At 54.4% G+C, this 23,873-nt stretch overlaps 1 protein-coding gene across 1 annotated transcript; it reads left to right on the plus strand.

Annotated features, from left to right (window-relative positions):
* The first annotated feature begins 701 nt into the window (after positions 1-701).
* On the plus strand, positions 702-21,077 carry CRABP2 (cellular retinoic acid binding protein 2). The gene is made up of 4 exons (XM_048828533.2): positions 702-952; positions 15,443-15,621; positions 17,300-17,416; positions 18,180-21,077. Exons 1-4 carry the CDS (start codon positions 883-885, stop codon positions 18,228-18,230), a joined length of 417 nt encoding a protein of 138 aa, XP_048684490.1. The 5' UTR covers positions 702-882; the 3' UTR covers positions 18,231-21,077.
* The last annotated feature ends 2,796 nt before the right edge of the window (positions 21,078-23,873 follow it).

Raw genomic sequence — 23,873 nt, forward strand, 5'->3', positions numbered from 1 at the left:
GACTTGTGGCACCTTAGAGACTAACAAAGTTATTTGAGCATAAGCTTTCACGGGCTACAGCTCATTGTGGGATTTACGCAGATGCATTCCCATCCCATGCCCGAGGAGCCCCCAGTCACCAGGCTGGCATTGCCCCTGCATTTCCACGGATTTCAATCCAGACTTTCCCCTCAGCGACCCGGGCGTTGTTCCAGGTGGATGGCGTGTGCCGCTGAGACTTTCCGAATCTAGGTGGAAATGGCATTGCACCGCTGACAGGAGCAGTGGGCCCAGAGGAGAGGAGATGGCCCAGGCTGGGTGGGATGGGGATGCATGGCCCGGGCCAGAGTCTGGGGGCTGTGAACATGGAGGAATAGACAGAGTGAGTCCGGGTTGCTTCCTAACTGGGCAGGCAGGGAAAGTCCAGCTGTTTAAAGCGACACCCAAACGGAATTTTCTTTTGCAAGGGGTGTGTGGGGGCGGAGGGGATCAGTGTCTCCCCCCCAGACAGGTGAGCCTGGAGACATTTTCTCTCCTCCCAGAGGCCAGGGGGGAGGGACTAGACAGAGAGGCTGAGCAATGCCATGACACATAAAGGGATGGGGGAGAAAGCGCCGGAGAGCAGAGGGAGACAGGAGGCTCCTGTGTGGGGCAGCCCGGAGCAGACAGCGGAAGCCTCATTAGGAGACAGAGAGAGAAGGGGGTGGGGGTCCATCAGCCAGGGGTGGGGGGAAGGGGCGCCAGGTCCTTTATCAGGCTAGGGGAGAGCAAAGGGGCCAGGGGCCAGGAGGTCAGTAGGGAACTAGCCCGTGCAAAAGCTCTGCCCCCCATCACCCCCCCCCAGGTGCTGCTCGGTGCATTGCTCTCTCCCCACCCGGCTGCTTTGCCTGCTCCCGATTCGAGATGCCCAATTTCTCCGGCAACTGGAAGATGAAGCACTCGGAGAACTTCGAGGAGCTGCTGAAAGCTTTGGGTGAGTCGGTGGGAGCTCTGCGCCCCCCGCCCCCCCCCGCGGATCCCTGAGCACCTGCCCCCTCTTCCCCCCAGATCCCTAAGCACCTGCCTCCTCCTCCCCCCGGATCCCTGAGCACCTGCCCCCCCCCCAGATCCCTGAGCACCTGCCCCCACCCCCGGATCCCTGAGCACCTGCCCCCACCCCCGGATCCCTGAGCACGGAGGCCAGCCCGAGCCTGGGGGTTGGGGGAAAGAAATAACCGATGACTCAGGGTGAGGTGAGACGAGCCAGCTGCTCGAAATGAACCCGGCATCACCCCCTGGGGCAGGGAGCGGGCTGGCTCCTTGGAGCGCATCCAGACATGGGCTCTCGGAGGGGTGTAGGAAACTGACCCGCCGGGCCCGCATTCTGATCTCACTCCCGCTGGCCTAAATCCGGAGTCACTCCACCACTCACGGCTGCTTCGGCTGGCCTCAGGGGAGTTGCTCTGGACGTTCTCTGGTGCCCCTGAACGGAATTGCTCTGGGTTGACACCAGGAGTCAGGCTGCTGAGTGGTATTGCTCTGGATTTACACCGGACCTGGAGTAACTCCACTGAGTACATTGGCTCTGGATTTACACTCGGAGGAACGGAGACCAGAAATCCAGCCCTGAGCTCTTATAAGTATCTGGGAGCTACTGTACTTCTCTTTGATTTCCCCTGGTGTAAATCTTGGAGTCACTTCAGTGGAGTGGCTCTGAATTTACACGGGAGTAACGGAGATCAGGATCCGGCCCCAGGGTGGAACTGAAGGGAGCCTGTCGGTGGATTATACCGAACCTCAGGACTCATGGGTGACTTTGAGCAACAATGGGCCTGATTCTCCTGGCAAACTGGTGTAAATCAGGAGTAGCCCTTGAAAAATCACTGGGGAGTGAGTGGAGAATTGGCCTCAGTGACTATTGTAATGGGGACTAAACTGTCTGACGGGGGCAGGGAATTTTTTTCCTTCTCTTCACCTCTTTTTTTCTGGTTCTGTCCTTCAGCCTCCCTTTCCAGTGCCCTTCTCACACCAAGCCCCCTGCCCTGTCTGATCTACCAGGCAGCAGCAGCAGGAGACAGTCAGGTTGGGACTGGCCCTGTTGCAGATCGTCCCGTTGGGATGCCGGCTGGACCAGCTGGGAATCGAACTGGAATTCTCCCCCGGGGAGGCAGAGCCCAGTGCTACCCTCTGGCCGTTTGCTGCCATGCATGGGTGCAGGGTGCTCCGCCTAGCACCCAGGGAGGGTCTGTCCAGCCTCAGCTCTGATCCCCAGCCGGCTTCTTCTCTCCTGTGCACCCCGTCAGCGCTGGGTCGGGAGGAAGATGGGACTTTCCAGCCAGCCCCACATAGCTGCAGAAGAAGTGAGTAAACGCTGAGTGGGGCGAGGGAGCAATGCACTCTCGGATGGGCTCATGACGGGCTCAGTGATGAGCTCAGCCTATGACTTTGGGAGCATGTGGCTCTGTGCCTCAGTTTCCCCCATCGAACGACACTGCTTCCTAGAGGGGGTTGTGAGGCAAAATGAATTGGTGCTTCGATTCTGCAGAGAGGGGTGGGGTAAAAAAAACCCTGCGATACTGTAGGGAGGGGACAACTGGATCCAGCGTTCAGGGGTGTGCCGAGATCTGGGGTCCTGGCACGGCTCATTAGCCCCCTTCTTGTTATATCTGTGAGGTTTCAGTTGGGGTCGCAACTGCTCCTCCCCACTCAGCCCCTCTAAAGTCTAGGGGCTCCAAGGAGGTGTGGGGGGGAGTGCACTGCTTCCATTTCGTGCCCCCTGCCACCATAGACAATACTCTCCCTGCTTGTTGGTTGTTATAGACTCAGAGACTTTAAGGCCAGAAGGGACCATTGTGATCATCTAGTCTGACCTCCTGCCCATCACAGGCCACAGACTCTCACCCACCCTCTCCTGTAACAGGGGGATTGTAGGGACTGTGTGGGTGATCGGGGAGCACCTGTAACAAACAAGCAGGAGCCAATGTGAAAGCCCCTTTAGATAACGATCTATAATCCTCCCCCCATGCCAAAAAAGGCTTCCTTATAAATTAGAGATGTGGTGAGACCCACCTGAATTATTAACAAGGCTCAGCCCATCTAATCACTGATCTCCCCGTGCTTTACAACGGCACCTTAGTATGGTTATCCCCATTTTACAGATGGGGAGACTGAGGCACGGTTGGGGGGGGGAGGCTTGCCTAAGAGTCACACAGCTCGTCAGCAGCCAAGTTGGGAAGAAAACACAGACCTTCTGCCACTTGCTCACTGCACTCTCCTTCCCTCACAGAGCCAGGAGTAGAACCCAGGAGTCCTGACGGGCAGTCCCTTGTTCAGACCGCTGCTCCAGGCTACTTTCTCCTCCAGCAATGCTTAATTTGTGCCAGGGCTGAGCCCCGGCACCTCTGGGCCGGGCAGTTCAGAGCCCCGGCACCTCTGGGCTGGGCAGTTCAGAGCCCCGGCACCTCTGGGCTTGCTGCATCAGTTATGAATGTAAAAAAATGGCTTGAGCCCCGGCACCTCTTCCATTACAAATTAAGCCCTGCCTTGCGCCTCTGAACTTTCCCCAAAGCCCCTGTGTGCACTTTGGCTCTGGGGCTGCTGGTGACTGTCACGCCCGGTTGATTGCAGAAAGCTCTGGTCTTTCTCTGACCACCGACCCTGAGCAATGTTCGGGCGGCCCTTGCTGCTCGCTGGGGTGTGTTTATATATGGGCTGTAGCTCTTGGCACCCGCTTTCGGGCCTTCATTGCTGGATGCAGTTTGGGAAGTCGCATGTGTCCCTGCAGAGCAGGAGGGTGCTCCAGGCTGGGACCGAGGGGTTTGGAGGGCAAGAGTGGGATCAGGGCTGGGGCAAGGGGTTGGGGTGTGGGAGGGGGTCAGGGGTGCAGGCTCCAGGCAGTGCAGGAGCAACGGCATGTCCCTGCTCTGGCTCCTACATGGAGGCCTGGCCAGGCAACTCTGCATGCTGCCCTGTCTGCAGGCCTTACCCCTCCAGATCCCATTGGCCATGGTTCCCGCCAATGGGAGCTGTGGGGGCAGCACTTGGGGCGGGGGCAGTGTGCAGAGCCCCTTGGCTGCCCCTACATGTAGGAGCCGGAGTGGGGACATGCCGGAGTCATGGTATGCATGGAGCGGGACAAGCCCCTGACCCTGCTCCCCAACTGGAGCTCCGGAGCAGGGCAAGCCTTGGACCCTGCTCCCCAGTGGGTGCTTGAGGGCCAGTTTCAAATATCTGAAGGGCCAGATGCGGCCCCCGTGCCATAGTTTGCCCACCCCTGGTCTAGGCAGATTGTTCCTAGAGGATAGCGCAATGGGCTGGTGTTTAGGAGACCTGATGTCTAGTCATGCCTCTGTAAGTGGCCTGGTGGGTGACCTTGGGCAAATCATGTCTCAGCTCCGTGCCTCAGTTTCCCCATCTATAAGGTGGGGCTAATGATGTTTATCTCCTTTGCAAAATGGTTGGTGAGCTATGGCTGAAAAGTGCCAAGGGGATGAGGAGGCGTTCTTAAGTGGCTGTGCTAACAGGATCCCCGCATATCTTTGCTCTTTGAGAAGCCCCCTCTGTGAGGCAACTGCTGGTCACGTGAGAGGGGGCCCTGGTGCCTTTGCGTTGTTGGCTGCTGGTTGGGTCGGCTGTGGTTGTTGGACTCTGGAGTTCTGGATCTGAAAGGTGTGAGAGTCTAGTGGTGGCACTAAACGTCTGTGAGCTTAAAACCTGCATCAGAGCGATAGGAATAAACCTGACCAGGTGATCTAGCCACTGGTGACCAAGGAGCACGGCACATTAGCCTCGGTGGTACAACGCATCCCACCCCAGGCACTTACGGGTGAGTCTGTCTCCACCGCACTCAAAGACTGGGGCTCACCTGGGTCAGCTGATGTGGGCTCATGGCACTTGGGCTGAGGGCGATAAAAGTGCAGTGTAGCCATTCAGGGTCTGGCTGGAGCCTGGCCTCTGAGACCCTGTGAGGGGAAACTGACCGTCTACCCTGCAGTTTTGAGCCCCACAGCCCGAGCCCAGTGAGCTCGAGTCAGCTGACCAGAGCTCCGAGACTCGGTCCCCTCCTCAAGAGCTGCACTGAAGTGGGGGCAGCTGGCTCAGAGCCCTTGGGCTTGTAGCTTGTGCAAGGTGTGTGTGTATAGGGTGGGGATGGGGGGCAGGAAGAGCATTCTTAAAGACACAGGCGCCCCGCCCTCCAAAAAAGTCTGTGCTGGGAGTGGCTGTGTGGGAGCTGGGATCCAGGCTGCTGCAACGGGGCAGGAGATGCCAAGCTGTGTGTGAAGCCAGCCTGGCTTGGGGGTCCTTCCAGAAGGAAACAATTAGTGAGGAAAGCTTGGGGTGGGGTGGGAGTGTGTGTGTGTGTCGGGGGGATGTTGTAGGGCAGGGGCATCTGGGCTCCTGGTGTCACCCTGGGAATTTAAAATTGGGGAAACCCCTTGCTCCAGGGCTAGTGAGGTCTCAAGCGCCTTCCACAGGATCCGGCCCCTTAAAGGTGAAATGGCCCCGGGTGTAAGAAAATGCCTTTCGGGTCAGATTTCCCAGCCCTAAGCATTCAGGAGCATCCACTGGGGAACAATGGAGAATATTCCCCTTCCCGCATTGGAGAATAATGAAAAAATCCCCTCCTCCTCCCTCCCTCCACCACTGGAGAACAATGGAAAGACCCCCTCCCCCCACTGAGGACAAAGGAAAATGCCCTCCCCCTCACTGCGGAGAACAATGGGAGCTGCTGGGTTCTGGGCCTTTTGGAGAATCTGTCCTGAAATACAAAAGTCAGTGACCAGCCCAGCTAGATTCCTCCCAAACCCTCACCAGGCAGTGGGGCGAAACAGCCCCCATTGCCAGAGCTCGCCCGCTCTCCCCTCCGCTTGACCCTGTCTTGGTGAAACGAGAAGCGAGGGGAGCAGAATATTTTCCAGGTTAGAGGATATGTAACAAATACTTCAGTATAATTATCACTTACTTATGTTTCATTTGGTTCTCTCCCCCCACAACCCCCCCTTCCCTGTCTCCGAATTGCTGACGCTGAAACTCACAGGCGCTGGAGAAACCTTAGAGGAAATATAAATCTGCCAGCTGATTGAGTAAATCTTGGGCTTTCCCACAAAACCAACAGGGGTCCCGACTTTTATCAGGTGCGGGATTTCACTGGCATCTTAGCAGCACTAAACAAAGCTGATCGCTCCTGGCACCTACTGGTTTGTGGGGGGACTGGCTGGCTATAAAGGGGACACTCAAGATAATAAGCCATAAATTTTAAAGATCGGACTTGCTTCCCAGGCTTTTGCTAAGGTTAGGTAGTTGAACTTGGTTAGTTGGTTTCCTCCTTCCTTTGTTTCTAGTCGATTTCGCTTCCTGAAGTAGTAAACCGCTGTTGTGTGAGGGTCTCTGAGGCAGCCCAGGCCAGGTGTAAATGTTGCAAACTCTGGGATTTATGAGGGTCACTTGCAATGCACGAAGTCAAGATTTCGAAAAGTCACAATTGTTTGTTCGATCTCGGTGCCCAGTTGTGGGGAAGAGGGGCCGCTAAAACATCCCGGCCAACCCTGCAAGTTTGAAAGTCATGAGTCAGGACTCCAGAACTAGTGAGATTGACAGAAACATTCATGAGATTTTTAAAAACGATAATCTTTGCTTTCTGGTGTCTGAACTTTTAGGGTAATGTCCACTTTCCTTTTTCAAGCTTCTTCCTGCATGCATGAGGGCTAGGACCTTTTTTAAAAATGAAAGCTGAGGTCCTCACATGACTCCAGGAGCTGGGGCTTTAAGCAGAACACCTAAGGTTGTGCTGCTTGTGATAAAAATCACAAGGGTTGGTCATGCTGCTAAAGAGACCTGATCTCCCTCCCCTGCCACACTCGCAGAGTGAGCAGTTCTTTCTGCAAATCATTGAACTGGGATGTCACATCTGGCTTTGAATTCACCCAGACGTGCAGGGAGCTCACCCTCACCAACTTGTAACTTGTTCAATCCAGCTGCAGAGCAGAATAGAAAGCCTCTAATTATTGGTTGAGACCAGTCTCTGGCTGAGCTGAGCTTTCTCAGAGAGGCACATAGGAATTACCAGATTGGGCCAAAACAGTGTATCCATCTAGCCCAGTATCCTGCCTACAGTGGCCAGCTGCAAAGAAAACCCTACTGGACATTCATGGGATAACCTACCCACAGAGAAACTTCCCTCCCTGATGCCTGAGGATTTATATCCAAAGTTTCCTCTTTTAAACCCTTCCCATTATAACTCTGGATGTTCTCATTATCCATATACGTGCCCAGTCCTCTCAGCTCAGCTCTTGGCCTCGGCCGTACGTTGTGGCAATGAGTTCCACAGGCACCAGCGTGGGTCATGTGGCATTGCCGAGATGCACAAGAATTGTCTGGTTTCTGCCCCCTGGAAATGGTGAGGGCGGGGGGCACAAACCAAACATCTTGGGAGCTACGGCTCAGAAGCCAGCGCTGAATTTCCTTGCTCCAGGGAGAGAGGTTGCCACCCTTAACCTGAGCCCCTAACCTGGTGCCCCAGCACAATACGTGGAATGCAACGGGAACAATGACCTATGCACGAGGTTTGGGCAGCTTCCAGGGCATTGCATTGCTCGGAGACAGGCCTGTATTGTGAGGAGATGGGAATGCTGAACAATGGTGGGGCGGTCTATTCGGCTGGCAGCGCTCACGCCTTGGCTCCTGGGGCATCAGACTAGGAGAAGAAACAGCCAAGAATTTGAACTGTGGCCTTCTGCACCCAAAGGGTGGCCCTGCTTCTGCACTGCGATCTCTCTGACTAGTCGGGGAACAATGCAGCTGTTCCCGTGAGCCGGGCCTCCTGTTCTGTACAACCTGGATCTTTGCTAGCCCACGATCGGGATTCTGGACCGCTGTAGCGTGACCAAGTCATTGCCGGTTGGAGTAAACCAGATAATGACGGGGCCAGCGGCAGGGCTGGGATTTGCAGCTCCGTTGCGTCCCGGGCCGCTCATCGAGGCGCTGTGAAGACTTTGGCTCAGTCTGTAGCTAAGTGCAGACGGAGCGATGACCTAGTACCTTTTTAAGGCCATTCGGGGCGGATAGAGTCTGGCAGCAGCAGGGAGAATGACATCCCGTTGCGTCTGGGACCCACGGCAGGTGAGCGCCAACGAGAAAGCAGCAGGAGGCAGATTTTTAGGAGCTGCACTGTTGCCTCTGAATTGCGGCTTTGGCTTCCTTCTCCAAGACCCAAGCAGCGGGTGCATCGGTCAGCTGGGGGCAAAGCTGCCCACTCCACCCTCCAGTTTGCAAGAATAATCCATGCTCTATGGGCTAGGTTTTACATGGGGAGTCCCCCGATGTCTCTGGGCCACGGAATCACAGGCAGGCTGGATGCTGACCTGCTGGGTGCCCCGGGGGAAAGCCACTGAATTCCTCACTTCCCCCATCTGTAATGTGGAGCTAATCAACCTCGCCCCGCCCAGGGCTGTCTTGTCAGACGGTGAGCTCTCTGGGGCAGGGATCATCTCTCGCTCTGTTGGTGCAGCTGTGGCAAAATGGAGCCCTGATTGCGGGCAGATATGTCACCGTGATAAACGTTTGGGGAAAACCCGTCACCTCCCCCTCTGCTTCCCGTGTCACTGACTGTCTCTTCCCCTGCAAGATCAGAGGGACATTAGGACCATCTCTCCTCCCCTAGTCGGGGATGGTCAGCAGGCAGCTCAGGCTAACCAGTCAATATATAGCAGCTCACGTCTTTGCACTGATAAAGGCTGGTCTTGTGGTGCAAGACCCTGGCCCGGGGCTCAGGAGACCTGGGTTCTATTCTCTGCTCTGCCCTGGATTCCCTGTGTGACCCTCATCAAGTCACTGTATTCTGATGTGCCTCAGTTTCCCTCTTCTGTAAAATAAGAACCAGCCTTCTCTTACTCTGGTTTCACTTCAGAGCAGTGGGAAGAGAGCAGGGCTGGGGCTCAGGAGAGTGGGATTGTGTGACTGGCCTGTTGGATGACGGTGTGTGGGCCACTTTGGCCCTGCGTGCCTCAGTTTCCCCAGCTGTAAAATGGAGAGAATGACACTGACTTCCTTTGTAAAGCGCTTTGAGATCTATGGCTTGAGAGCTTTATAGAAGAGCCAGGGGGAGTTGTATGTGTCGTTTTGTCTTCTCTATTTAGATGGCAAACTCTTTGGTGCAGGGCTGTCTCTTGCTGGGTGTCTGTGCAGCGCCAGGCACCGTGGGGCTCGGATCTTGACCGAGGCCTGTCAGGCACTACTGTACTAGCTATAATAAAGAGTTTACCCATCCCTAGCATGGAGCATCTTGCTGGCTGGATTGCTAGGATCTGTGTCTCCAGGACGTTCCCCTCTCTTATTTTTCCTTATTCAGCAAATTTATCCCATGAACAGCCAAGCCCTGAGAGCAAATAACGGAGAGGAATTTAAACTCCAGCTGGCACCCAAACAGAGCATCCACGGTGCTGCTTTGCAGCTGGGGTTGTTATATCTCTGCAGCACGAGGCTCCATCATGGAAAGTCAGGGCTCTGATCCTGCCCTAATAAGCCTCACAACTGGGGACTTGAGAACCCACCTGTCTGGGCATTGCAGAGGTGGGTGTATGGGAGTAGCCTCATTGTGCAGAGAGGGGAACTAAGTACATAGATTTGGCCTACCCTTTCTGAGAGGTGGTGTGAAGAGTGGGTTCTGTTTCAACCTACCCATTTTCCTGTGGATCTGACTGTTCTGGAGATGATCTGACACCCTCCTTTGCCTGTCTAATGTCTTTGTCACGCAAGATAAATTCTCTTTCCATCCATAATAAGCTTTTATCCATGGATATCCCATCATTTTCTGAGCATTAAACTTCCCAGCTGCCTGGGAAGGTGTCTCAGTATCATTACCGCCTCTGTACGGCTGGCAGAAGGGAAATCGAGGCAGAGAGAGGGAAAAGTGACTTGCCCCAGGCCATGCTATGAGTCAGTGGCAGAGATGGGATTAGAACTCAGAGCTCTGGTCCTAGCTGCTGGTTTCTCTCCTCATTAGATGCCAACTGTTCTCTGCTCCCCACACCCCCACAGCCACAGCTAGCAATGCAGGGGGCAAAGTAACACAGAGGATATTCTAGGCTGTTTACAAGCCCTTCTGCCTACCGCAGCCCGGATCCTCAGCCGGTCGGTGGTGCTGTTCTGATTTACACCGGCTGGGGATCTGATTCGGTCTTGCACTCGCTTACCCCTAGCCCAAGAAGCCGGGGGTGAGACAATCACTCTCTTTAACCCCTCAAGCATCAGCATCATCTGCCTTCTCCAACTGCAGAGCCACATGGCTCCTGTGTCTCACGCTCCCCTCCCCAAACTATTAGTGATTCAGCATCCGGAGCAGCCTGTTGGATCAGACCCTCTCTCTCCCCATGCCTGGTGCCAAAGGACCATCAGCCGGCCAGCCAGGGGCAATATATCCTGAGGCTGGTGCTGCGTTCTCCAGCGGGTCGCCCCAGCCCGAAGGGAAACGCAGCCTCTTGGAGGCATCTGGAGTGGGGCCAGTTCCCGGAGCAGGAGCGCTGGGATGGGCAGGGAGCATTTTGCGCTCGGAGAAGCTGGATCTGGTCCTGTCATGAGCTGCAGGCTGTGTGTGTACGCGGGAGATCCTACATTCCAAAGCCTGCCCGCCCGCATCCCGTTCTCCACCCGGGGTCAGGAGTCCAGGAGAGGGGGGAGTCTAGGGGCCTATGCTGAGGTCCTCTTCAGTGCATCTAAATGGGTTTTGTGCTGGTGGGAGCGTCCATGTCGGCAGCTCAGGAGTCCTCAGTTACTCACTGTAATAAGGGGGTCAAAGGCAGAAGCCGTATGGCTTTCCCCCAGCCCCTGGGTCCCAGCCCTGGGAAGCCCCCCATCCATCTGCTGAGACAGCTAACATGGGGGTGGCACCATTCTTAGCAGGCCCGGGGACATTTGTCCCTGAGGAACCAAGCTGAGACCCAGCAAATTTGCTCCATGTAGGTCACTAGTTCTCCATCTCTTCTGTACCTACCCCCCCGCCCCATCTAGCTGGCATCCCCCTTCTCCTTAGCCATGGGGGAAAAGCAGGAGCATTGTGACCCCCCGACACTATGTGTTCTGCTCCCCATGGGCTGAGAGCCCCTGACCCAGGCTGCAATCCCGCCCACCGTTCATGTCACATGGCCCACAGGGCTGAGACCCAGAGAACTCACTTCATGCAGCCCCCGGAAGCAGGATGTGAGACGACACCTGGGATGTTCTAGGGAGTGCCTTAACTCCTGGCATCGAGACGCGAACCTGAGCGTCTCTGATCCCATCTGCGCTGCATGGGCATCCCCACAGGGCGGCCCAATGCCCTGCCTCAGCATGCACTGGGCTCAGGGCAAGATCCGGGACCGATTTTCTAGGGGACAGCCTCTGTCTTGGTTACCCCGAAGTCCTGGTCAGGCTAGAGTGGGCTGTTCCCCAGAGGTTACAACAGTGTCCGTGGGGCCAGTCTCCTTGATCTTCAGACTCAGTGAGCCTGGTTCTCAATCAGAATCACGCCCCTCTGGTGGCGTACAGGGGCTGCAAAGTAGGTGATGCCTTGAGAATCCCTCTGCGCTGGGGATCTGCCCAGCTTGTGTGGAGCTTGTGCAAAGGTCTTGCACCCTCCCTGCATCCAGTCCCTGGCACAGGGGACAGATCAACGGTGTGGCCGGAGCAGCTCTGATGCAGAGGTGTCTGAAAGCAACATCCCCTGAGCCATCCAGCCCCCCGCCAGCTCACACTTTGCATGAACTGAGGCAAAACCAACCCTCTGCAACAACTGCTCCCAGAGCTCTCGGCCCGGCACCGGGGTCTCTGAGCGTGGAATAGCATTGCTAAGCCCAACACTGGGGTGCATGTGGAAAATATTCAGAGCTGGTGCGGGCAGTCTGCTCTGGAGGGTGTCTCAGAGTCTGTGCATGGCTCTGTTCAACGTCTCGATGTCAGGTGACCTGGAACTGTTTTTAGTCACCTCCGTAGCTGGGAGTGGGGGGCGGTATCTTTGCAGCCCTCTGGGTTCAGGGGCTAGTTCTCACCCTTTGGCATAGTTGCTATGCTCAGGAGAGGCTCCCGGGCTGGAAGAGCAGGGAACGATGCGGGCCAGGATTGAGGGGCATCGGCAGAGCTGTAGGTGGGGAGTCCAAGATTGGAAGAGCAGGGTGGGTGTTGAGAGTCACAATGGAGGGACAAATAGATGCAGACTACCATGGTGGAAGGGGTTGTCCTGCCTCCCCTAACGATGGTAGCTAGGTTGACGGAAGCATTCTTCTATTGACTTCGCTGTGTCTACACTAGGGGTTTGGTAGGTCGACCTAAGTTTTGAGTGTAGATCAGGCCTGAGTCTCATGTTATTACAGGACTCCGGGGGCTGGGGATTTAAGAAGAGCTACAGCTATCTGGAGACTTGGCAATGCTATAACACAGGTCACAGAATCTCAGCCAGTTCCTGCCCGATAGCCTTGTCTGCTGGGGGAAATTCAAATGGATTAACCAAAAGTGCACATTTAAACCAGATTAAACCCCGCTGTAGACTCTCTCATTCAGAATAAAAACAGCCTTAATTTGTGTTAGTTTAATTCACTTCCAAAGCGCAGAATTATCCTGGAATTAAATCACATTTATTCTGTACTAGGATGTCTATTCCAGTCAATTTCCCTGTGTAGACAAGCCCTGGGCATGCAAAGAGGCTGTTGCATTGGGGAAGGAGCCCAGGGGAACAGCAGAGCAATGTGGTGTGGAGGACAGAGGGGCCCTGGGACTGGAGCGGAGGACAAAGGAGGGGAGTGCATGGAGCAGGGGTGTCACATAGCTTTCTGAGAAGACAAACTGGCCCTTTCGTTCCTGGGACATCAAAGCTTCCGTCTCACTCCCTGCTTGCCGGAGGGGGGAGGCGGAGTCTCATGATGGATGATGGGTTCAGCGAGGCTGTTTGGTAAGCGGTGGGGGGGACTCATTATGACTGGGTAACGAGGAGGCACTAGACTCTGAGTCTTATTTACACTGAGGCCCCTTTGCTGTACTCTGTCGACTTCACTTATACCCATTTTAAGGCCCTTTTAGCTGGTTTAAGAGGCCTTGGTGTAACCAAGAATCAGGCCCTTATTTTTATAGGGTGCCCAGGGTTAGCGACCTGTTTTATCCAAAGTGCTGAGCACCTGCAACTCGATGCACCTCACAAAATCAGGCCCCATGCATCTCAGGCTCAGCACTCAATGTAAGAGGCTGCTTCTGAAAATCTGGGCCTTGACTGCTCTCTGCCTCAGTTTCCCCCATCTGTAAAATGGGGATGGTGCTATTTCCCTACCTCTCAGGGCTTAAAGGGTTAATGTAATCGTGTCTGGAAAGTGCTTGGAAGATGGAAATGTGCTCAGGTTTCTGTTCTGGACGTTAGTCCGAGTTCTCAGGCGTGGCTTCATTGTACTTGAGCACAGAGGCGCTAGGGGGCGCTGTGCAGCAGGGAGCGGGGTGGGTGACTCAGTAGGGGGCACTCTTCCCTATGTGTCAGTGCTGAGCCCAACTCCCCAGCTTGATGCAGGTGAGATGGTGCAGATGAGATGTAAAACAAGACCCTTCCTGCTTCTGCCTACTCAGTATCCTATAGCCCTTTTCACAAGCCTTGTTGTCAAATTCCAGTCATGGTGGCTGTACTGGCTTCCCTAAAATTCCCCCCGGAGTTTTGTTGAGGTGGAGTATTTTCCCTCACTTCCACTGAATTGCTGTGAGGCGTAACATTGCTGTGAGCTGCTAAAGCGTAGACATGGCCCACCCCAGAAGTGGCTGCATTTCCGTGCAGGTTGAGTGAGCCCTGTGCAGCATTGCTGCATGCTGTTAAACAGCTGCCATGTTCCACCCCAGACATGGCCCCAGTGCACTGGCAAGTGAAGCAGTCCAAGTATATCCATTACCCTGAGATCATGCAGGATAAAAGACGATCTGTTACATGCCAGAATTGTTATTTTTATGACCTAACATCATGAAGCAATTTTTACAAGAGGACTAACCTTACCACGCCCTTAATGAAACCACAGCAATCTCTGTTTGCATCAAATAATCAATGAGCCCCAAAATAAAATAAAGTAAAAACTGGCAGCCTCTGGAACTTGGAACAACTTCAGGTTTCAAAAGAGCCTTTTCAGAAACAATAAAACATTCCCAGAGGGAGAGATCATTACTTCCCTTCTTCCCCTCGGAGAGTCACTTAACCTCTCTGGGCTGGGTTCATGCCGATGTAGAATCCCAGCTGTTCGAGGGCTTGGGAGGATTTAGGGTCAGGTGGCTTGGCTTGACCCAAATGTAACAGCCACGCTCCCTAGCTCTTGTCATCCAGTAGATTCAAAGCCTTTCACGAAGGAAGTCAGTTTCATTACCCCCCACTTTTATACCTGGTGAAACTGAGGCACAGAGAAGGGTAGGGACACACTCAGTGTTGGAGCTAGGAACAGAACCCAAACCTGCTGTTTCTCAGGCCAGTGTGCTACCCACTAGGCTGCGCTGCCTCTCCTGTGCAAATTAGCAGTGACCCCATTGAAGTGGATGGTGTTTACATGGATGAAGTGCAGCATAGCCTTAGGTTCTGTTTTTTGAATGGCTAATAGGGGTTTGAATCAAGGGCTAGTGGATTGTTAGGCAAATAAAGAGAAACCCAGCGTCCTCGATCCGTTACTAACCCCTCGATCTGCAGCACCGTCCCGGGCTCCGGCGTTCTGCAAGCTGCAGGGAGGAGCTGTATGGGTTCCCACCGCCAGCTCTGCCCTGAGGGCTAACAAAGCCCTCATTCTCCCACAGTGCAGGGTGAGCTGTCCCCAGAGGAAGGTGACATCTCTTTGTCTAGGACTAGATCCCCCTTGTTGTCTTTGGCAGACCGTGCGTCTTCTCACATTTCCCCCTCTCCGTCTCTTGTGCAGATTAAGTAACGTGATGACAAGAATTCTGTCTCCCACCCCATTTTCCGCCCCCCTCAGGTTTCTACTGTAACATAGCTGCTGTTGTGTATGTTGCCACTGCCCCCTACTGGAGAGAATTGGGACCGATCAACATTGTCTCATAAACCCTCTACTGCTACTGGGGATTCTCCTTTAGTGCAGGTGGCTCAGGAGCACTTGAGTTCTGTCCCCACTTACTATTTGTAGAACAATTGCTCCTAGAAGCTCCAAGTGAGACTAAAGCCCCCATCATGCCAGGCGCTGCACAGACAAAGACGGCTTCTGCCCCAAGGACTTCAGTCTTAACAGACAAGGAAGAATTATGAGCCTTATTTTTACAGATGGGGGAAACTGAGGCACAGAGCGAGTTGCCCAGCGTTAGTTGGTGGCAGCACTGGGAATTGAACGCTTATGTCCTGAGTCCCAGTCCAGTGCTTTGATCCCCTAGCCCAACTTATTTCTGCTATGCATGGCAGCCTGAAAGACGTGAAGCAGGGAGCCCCCACCCTAGTGGGCAGCCTGTCCCTCTTTCCTGCTGAAGGCCTGCACTAGAGGGTCTGACGCCGTCTCCTTTGCAGGCGTCAGTGTGATGCTGAGGAAGATCGCGGTGGCTGCAGCCTCCAAGCCAGCCGTGGAGATCAAGCAAGACGGCGAGACCTTCTATATCAAGACCTCTACCACGGTGCGCACCACCGAGATCAACTTCAAGATCGGGGAAGAGTTCGAGGAGCAGACTGTGGACGGGCGCCCCTGCAAGGTAGGGCGAGCTGCTCCGGGCAGCTGGGGCTGCACGGCCCCTGCATTTTGGAGCTAAGTCCCCTTTATTTTATTTGGGGGAGGGGGGGAAGCAGAGAGAGATCCCTGGATAGCTCAGGCCTTGGCTGAGGGGCTGATCCTACCCCCATGGAAGTCCCAGGCAAGACCCCCATGAGTCCAGTGGTGGCAGGAGGGCGCCCAGCTGGCCACCGCTTTGCTCCTGCTAATGGGGAGGCGATAAAGAGTCCCTTGGGTGTCCTCTCGGTGGCGTAGGAATACCCGTAGTAAGTGATGAGTCACAAGATGGCGTCCCAGAAGTCAAGGAAGCTCAGGCCTGAGCCTGTAGCGTGAGGGTCAAGTTCTTCGCCGTGGCCCAGCCTTTGTTGCTTCTGTTAATGGGGTGGAGGAAAATAGTCCCTCTGGTAACCATGCCGATGGGGCAGGGATACCCCTTGGGGAGTGCTGAGTCACCAGAGGGCATCCCACATCCTCAGAAGAGGGCTGATCCTGTGCCATAAGGGCCATGTCCTCTACAACCGCTCAGCCTTTGCCTCTGCTAACGAGGAGGGGTCAAATAGTCCCTCGGGGAGCCGTGGTGGCGGCGTAGGGATCCCCAGTTAGGAGGGACACATCACAAGATGGTGTCCCGGCGGAGGATAAAAGCGCCGCCCGGGAGGGTGATGGGTCACGAGTTGGCGCCGTAGAAGCCCCAGCTCAAGGGTGGCAGAGGCCTCCTCGTGCCTCGTCCCGTGATCCTCCTGGCTCCCATCTCCAGGCAGCGGAGACGCTAATAAATATCCAAGCAAACTTCCCTCCTTAATCAATACGGGGGAGACGCTTCTGAGCCTGGCCAATCCCTGTTGCTATTTACCTCCTCCCGCTCGTCGTATGCAAAGACCCTTCTGTGCACTCCCTGCCAGGACAAATACGACAGGGGTTTCCCCACTGGGTCCCGGCTTGGCTTCTTTCTTGGGGACTCTGAGCCTTGCCGGGTGGCTGCCCCGTCTTTGGCCATGAGCTCTGGGGAGGTTTTCGTCACATCACCCCCCATGCGGTCTTGGGGGAGCTCTATCTGCTCTGGTTTATGCCCCCGATCAAAGTGTTTTAAAGGGGCAGCTTGCTCAGCGTGACACATACACAACCCTGAACTCCAACTCTTGCTGTGTGACACCCCTCGGGTCCCGGTCTCAAACTCGGTGTGACACACACGGAACAAGTGTTAGACACATACACACACATCTGGACTCTGACTCACTGTGTGTCCCACACACAGTCTGGATTGCAGTCCCTTGGTGTGACACCACACACACGGACTAAGTGTCAGACAGACAGACACACACACACACACTGGATTACAGTCGCTCACTGTGACACGCACATGCGCTCCTGCCTCTGCAGCTAGCAGCCCGTTCCCTCCTCCTGAAGGGGCGAGGGCTCCTTTCTTCCTCGCCATCCCATCCCGCCCCCCAGCGCCCCTCCGGGTGACAGATGAGCCCACGCAACTGTCAGACCGCACTAGAGTGTGGAACAAATTGCCAGTGTCTCTCTTGTCACGGGCTGGGCCTGCCTAGTGCATGATGGATGAGCCTTGTCTGCCGCTGGGCTAGTAGGGGCGTGGTGGAGGCTTTGGGATTTAAAATGCGGTTGCATTGATCTTCTCCATTCTTTCTTCCTTCCAGAGCCTGGCCAAATGGGAAAGTGAGAACAAAATGGTCTGTGAACAAAGGTTGCTGAAGGGGGAAGGGCCCAAGACCGCCTGGTCCCGGGAAATGACTAACGATGGAGAACTCATTCTGGTAGGCTGGCCTCTGCGTGCAAAGGGTTAAATGCTCCCCACTGCCCCCCGTTGCTGTGAACCCCCTTTGCTTTCTGGCGCAGGGTGGTTAAGCTCCAGCTGCGAGTGCAAGGGTTGCCCATGGAGTGAATGCCTCTGTCTACACTACAGCTGCAACAGTGTTTTGTAACCAGCTTGTGACGCTTTCGTCTGAGCGGTGGCCATCTGGGTCACCTGTGTTTGTGGGTTGGCGGCCTGGCTGGTGCATTCTGGGGCAGCCTGGGCAGCGATCCCATAGTGCCCCAGGAGGGAGTGCCCGGGGCACCTGCATCGCCTGAAGCAATGCATTCTGGGAAGAAGGAGGCCCAACCCAACTGGTTGTACTGGGAGAGGATCCTGCCTATACTGCAAACAACCAGTGTGCTGAACTGGCCAGGGCTTTCCAACAGCTCCCCGCCCAGAGACTCCATCCCAGGGGTCACGTCGCGCCCAGTGCATGCTGGGACAGGACTTTGGAAGAGGGGCAGGGTCTGACTCCAGTATCTTGCACCTTGTGCAGTCGTTTACACCCGCACTCCCCAGCTGGCACTGGTGTAAATGGTTGCCCGAGGTGCAGAGGTGACAGGACATAGGGCCCTGGGTTGGGGGGGAGGGTGTTAGTCCATGCTGTGCTGTGCACCCGAGTGGGCTTACACTGCAGTGTAAACGTACTCTCAGTGACCCGGCTCTGAGTAGTCGTCTCTGGTGTCTGCTCCCTTCGTTCATTTCCCCTCTTGCTGTTCCAGACCATGACAGCCGACGACGTGGTCTGTACGAGGATCTACATCAGGGAGTGATACGCCCCGCTGGGCAGCGGAGGGTACTCCTGGCACCGCCCCCTTCCCACTCGTCAATTGCAGCCTCTCCGCCGACCTTCAGTAACTGCTCTGCCGGACTCCAGAGTATCCCGTTTACATGATGCAGGCTAGCGGCGCCGCTCCACTTCATATTCCACTATCAGCCGGTCTCGTTCTCCCCCCCCCCCCCAGCCTCTCTTTGTCCGTGCACAGATGGTTTAAGACAGCCCACAGAGCAATGTGAACTCCTCCCAGCCCCTCGTCCAAGTGGGTGACACAGAGGGTCCCCATGTATTCATCCCCACCCTGGCTAGAGATGGCGCTAACAAAGCTGTCACTCCCAGCGACAGCGGGTTTGCCTGGTTTGTGCCATGATGGGGAAGGGGCTCTCTCTCAGCCAGCTCACGGTGGGCCCTGGAGAATGCTCACCTTGGTCTGTGCTCTGCTCAGAGATGGCTCTGAGCCAAAGCCCGCTTTCCATCAGCTCCGGTGGGCTTTGGATCAGGCCCATGTGCTGAGCAAACCTGGCAGCCCAGGACTTGCTGGGCTGAGGGTTCTGCTTTGTCACTTCTGGACGATTTTGGGGCCCCTGGAGTATGAGCCGGGTTGAGACAATGAGAGCCACTCCTCACTGATTTAGCCAACAGCTGCCGAAATGCTTGGCAGTTCCGAGACACATCTGCATTTCCAGGCGCTGTACCCCCAAGGCCTGATTCTGGGTTATTCCATTCCTGCACGTGGAGCCGGGATGTGGGGGAATGGGTTAAGATGGCTTTGGCCTCCTCATATTCTGGTGCTGTGCCCAGCCCACGGTGTAAGTTAGAGCAGCCCCAGGGCTGCTCTTCATTGTGCTCTGCCCCCATAGCCTCCCAGATGTAGGGAGTACCTGTAGTGCACTGCATGCTGGCAACACCCCAATTTCCTCTTCTCTGGGAGCAGGGCTGGTGGAGAGTCCTTACCCCAGCTCCACTCCAGCCAGGGAGGCCCTCTGACAGTTGCACTGGTTTAACTAAAGGCGTGAATTTAAACCGGCACAAACCCATTAGTGGATGCTTTTAAACCAGAATAAGAGCATCCACAGGCAGGGGTTTGCCCTGGTTACAGTGAACTGGTTTTAAAACCGATTTCAGTTCAACTGGTGCAACTTTCCCGTGTAGACAAGATCTTCGTTCCCATGGGACAAACAGCTTAGCAGCTGTGCGCTGAGGAGATCAGATTCCCTTCTAGAGTGGGGCTGAAGCTACTTATAGGGCAGAACCCAAAGGCACCTGGATTGTAGAGTGACGTGCTCTGAATGTACTTTAACTGTGGGCAAATAGAGCACTGATTTTCATGCCCCTGCATTATTTGCTCTCTCTCTGGATGGAATTTACCTCTCTGTAACCCACCTTGACAGGTGCTTTGTCCTCCCCTAATAGGAACAGCCCATCCCAAAGGCTCAGATATTCCAATCCTGGCTTCAGTTCCCACATGTGACCCATTTCAGGTGATCAATACCAGGAGCTGCATAGGATGGGTTCCCTCCCCCCCCCCCCCCCGTGTGAAACATATCAACAGACACAACATTTCAGGTTTTCATTTAAAAAAAAAATCATTTTTCAATAAAACCTCAAATGTTTGAACAATTTTTTCCCCAAACATTTTCATTGCATTGAAAAGCCCTTATCCACAGCGCATGGGGAATGTCCCGCTGGGCACATTTCAGGGCTCTCTTGTGGTTTTATATGTGCCACCAAAAACACCATTCAAAATGGAGTGTCAGTGAGTGAATTGGTGCATTGCCTTTGAGCCGGCCTTGTCTTCGGAGGTACATTACACCGGGGTGGGGGGGGCAGGCAGTGATTTTAGCTTGGCCTCTGCAACACCTGGTTGACATTTGGGGAAAAAGAAGGGTTGTTTCTTTTTGTTGTGGTCAAGAAATGGCCTTTTTTAATGGCCAATTGGAGTGACAAATCGTTCATTTAAATTTTTTTCCCCCGTGTTACAGTAGAATCCCTAATTGAGACTGAGGAGTCCATAAAATTGAAAAGTTTGTAAAACCGAGCCTCTCCAAATGACAGTAGGTACTCTGTGTAAATGACAGTATGGTACAATGCACCCAGAGCTTAAGGGGGCCTGACAAAAGTGTAGGTGGGTAGGAGGGTCTATCACAACCTGAAAGCAGCAGCTTTGGTAAGACAGTGCTTAAAGTGCGCCCCCTCCGTGACCCTGCTCAATTAAAAAAATATTTGGGGCCGGGTTTACGCCCCCTGGCAACCTTCTCCTCTTCAATCACTGCTTTCTTGTTGTCCTGCAGACCATCTGCAAAGTGATTCCCGGTGCACTGAAGTATCGGAATTGGATGGGACTTGTTCTTCATTGACTTGGTTCACATAACTGGTCCTTTGGAGGGCTGGGCTTTGTAAAATTAACATTATGCTGCGTTGCATGTGATTACTGCGTAGGCTTGTGCATAGGGGTAATTCACCCCCTCTGAGACACCTCCCCCCTCCCGCATCGCATCCCTCTGGACAGCAAGAGTTTCAAGTTTCAAGGTGGAAAGTGTTTTTTGTTTTTTTTTTAAAAAACCTGGCATTGATTTTATTTTATACAGAATATTTTTTCATATTCCCGTAGGAAGCAGCTGTAACCTAGTTGAGATGCATTCCTCTTCCCGTGTAGGGCCTTGTGCTTTCTCTCTCCTCTCTCAGTCGTTGCAACTTTTACTGAGTATTTATTTGTTAATATTTTATTAAAAAGGAAACCGTGAACAAGCCTGTCTCCTGTGGGTCTGCGCAGCATTGGATCTTGCCTGGAACACAATGTCCTTCCGACCCAACTCTCTCTAATAAACGGTTGATGAACGTATGCCTTGTCCTGGTCATTCCTGGAAATCACTGGGGGGGCGTGAAATTCACCAGCTCCGCTTGCCCTCTTTCCGGGAGCCTTGATGCCTCTTTACACAATTCTGGCAGCATCACGTATAGTGATGACTTATGGCTAGGGGGGTGGTGTAAAAGCTGCCAAGGTGACCAAAGCCTGGAGTCTTGTGGAAGTAGATAGGTCAGGATGGGCTGGCCACTCCCAAGGGCTCCAAGGTCTGATCTCCTGTCACCTGCCGAAACCTGAGTGAGTTTGGATCCCCTGCTCCAGATTCAGGCCCAGCTCAGGTATGAACTGGAATGGTTGCTCCTGTGATGATGCCGAGTTTCATGCTCCTTCAGGGCCAGACTGAAGTCAGTGCCGTGGCACCGATTCACACCAGCTGGGGACCTAGCCTAGCAGCAGCCCCAAGCTGGGAGGGAAATGCTCCTGGGAATCTAAAGGATGGGAGACCCCAAGACAGAGGCAGCGGTTCCCGCTCAAAGTAACGGGGTGGAATTAAAGGAAGGGAACGTGTGGCCTGGATAGCAGGCGGAGAGCAAGACGCGATGATGGCACCGAAAGCTTGAGCGCTTTCGACCTAGATGGGACGATGCACCTGCAGACATGCTGCAGAGGGCAGTCCTGTGCTCAGTGTGTGGAAGAAGCAATGCAAGGGCTGTCTCTCCCCACCCCCATCTCCACTTGCCACCCCCTTCTGAGAGGGAGGGGGGCCTTGTGACCCAGGGCCACGCGCTGCCCATGTGAGTCACTTAATCAGTTCCTCATCTGTGACATGGGGATACTGTAATCCTTTCTTTGTGGTTTTCCGGCTGTAGCCTGTGAACTATTTGGGGAAGGGACTTTGTACAGCCCCTAGCGCACCAGGGTTCCCCTCTCAGGAGGGGCGCTGGTGGAACCCCAGTAATAACAATTCCTTCGCCCAGCGCCCTGTTCTAGAGCTGTTTCTCAGCCTGGTTTGAAATGTCCCAAGGGATGAGAGGCTCTTTCAATCTCTTTCTTTCCCCTCCCCCTGCCCCGTTTACTCTCTGGTTCCTGGACTGGGCATGGCCGGGACCCCTGGCTGTAAAATCACATCCTTTGATTCTAATTACAACACAAGCTCTTCCAGCCCGGCTGGCGCGAAGTGTAACAACAATCAAAGACCACGCAGGGGCCCAGAGGGTGCCGAAAAGCCTCAGCTAATACCAGCCCTGCCAACCGCCTGGGGAAAAGACACAAATGCTGCATTGTTAGCCCGAGATCAACTAGATTCCTGCCCGCTTCTCAGCCAGGCTGCGCTTCTGAGGAGGATCTGATTCAATCCTCCCTGGTTGTTCCTCTTCTTTATTAGCTTGCTGGAGTCAGCTTGGCTTCTCGAATTGGGCTGGGACTCCACGGACTGCAGCATCCTGCTGGAGATGACACACCGAGAAACGCCTCACCACACCACAGTCCGCGTCCGAAGTCCTGACCCCCGAGCAGATCGGGCTCCCTGAAATGGTGCCGGTCTTTCTTTGCCCCATTCGCTGGCAGTGGGCCAGATCCTCAGCTGCTGTAAATTGGTATTGGCATGGATGGACCAAGGCTGATTTACACCCGGTGAGGATCCAGGCCTTTCTTCAGCTCTTCTGCATGTTGGATCAGTGTACTCTATTCTGTCCCTCCTCCTTGTACCAGTGGCTACTACCCAGAGGGAAAAGAAGGCAGAATTTGGCAGGTGAGAGTACCCCTTTAAGAGCAGAGCATGATGGGAGCCCCTGCAGGGTATAAAACAGAGCACTAAGGGCTCACACATGCTCTGGTGGTGACTATGATGATGGGGAATGTAATGCCTGAATCTTGGGTATTGAACCAGGTCCTTCAAAACTGCCCCACAAGTCTCAGTATCTTGAGCCAAAGAGCTAAGTGATGGCAAATCCTATGGATTGGTATGTGTGTGGGGGGGAAGGAATTTAAATTTTGGGGATATCTGCTTTTGGACAGAGATCCTCTGTCTGGCTGTGAATTCTGTAAAGTTTGTGCCATGTGCCTAGAGTGCCAGGTGTATCTTAGTGAATCAGCTGGGTAGAGAGAATTTGGGGACAGCCCCCATAGCCGCACTGAGCAGCGGTTTGAGTTTAAAGGGGATTTTTCCAGGCACATGTCAAACAGGAGCTGAGACCTCTTGGAAACCTGAGCGCCTGCAAATGGGGCCATCAGCGTAGGGACTGGGGCAGGATTCTCCTGTCCTCTCCCCAGTGCTGCCAGGGTGCTCAGCACTGGGCTTTCGCTTTGCCCTGTTCAGAGGCCAGCTGCAACAGTCCCAGCTGGGTCTGGGTTTGGATTCCAAAGCTCTGATGTCCTGCCTCGGTTGCCAACCCTCCAGGATTGCCCAGGAGGCCCCAAGAATTAAAGTTTACTCTGTAATGAAATTATGTCATGTGATGAAATCTCCAGGAATATGTCCAACCAAACTTGGCAACTCCCTCCCTCCTTCCGCAAGGCCTTCAGGCTTGTGGGTTTCAGGCTCAATCAGGTGAAACAATAATGTGACCTCCTCGCTCCAGATCGGCATGGGGAGGGGGCTGCGTACACACCCTCTAAACCCTGTGGAATCCAGCTCCCAAGGCATCATCTTCCTGACCCTCCAGTCTCTCTCCTGCTGCTGCTTTGTCAGGGGTTTGCCCTTTGCTCTCGCAGGGGCCCGTTCCGCCTTTGCGCTCTCCCATTCGGAAGCGGCCTCTGAAATAATTAAACCATTTGTCACGGTGGGAATCGCTTTCCTCTTTCAAAGGCCGGTTGCCTGCCTGTGCCTTCCCC

This window comes from Caretta caretta, chromosome 24 (assembly GCF_965140235.1).
Source record: "Caretta caretta isolate rCarCar2 chromosome 24, rCarCar1.hap1, whole genome shotgun sequence".
Lineage (NCBI taxonomy): Eukaryota > Metazoa > Chordata > Testudines > Cheloniidae > Caretta > Caretta caretta.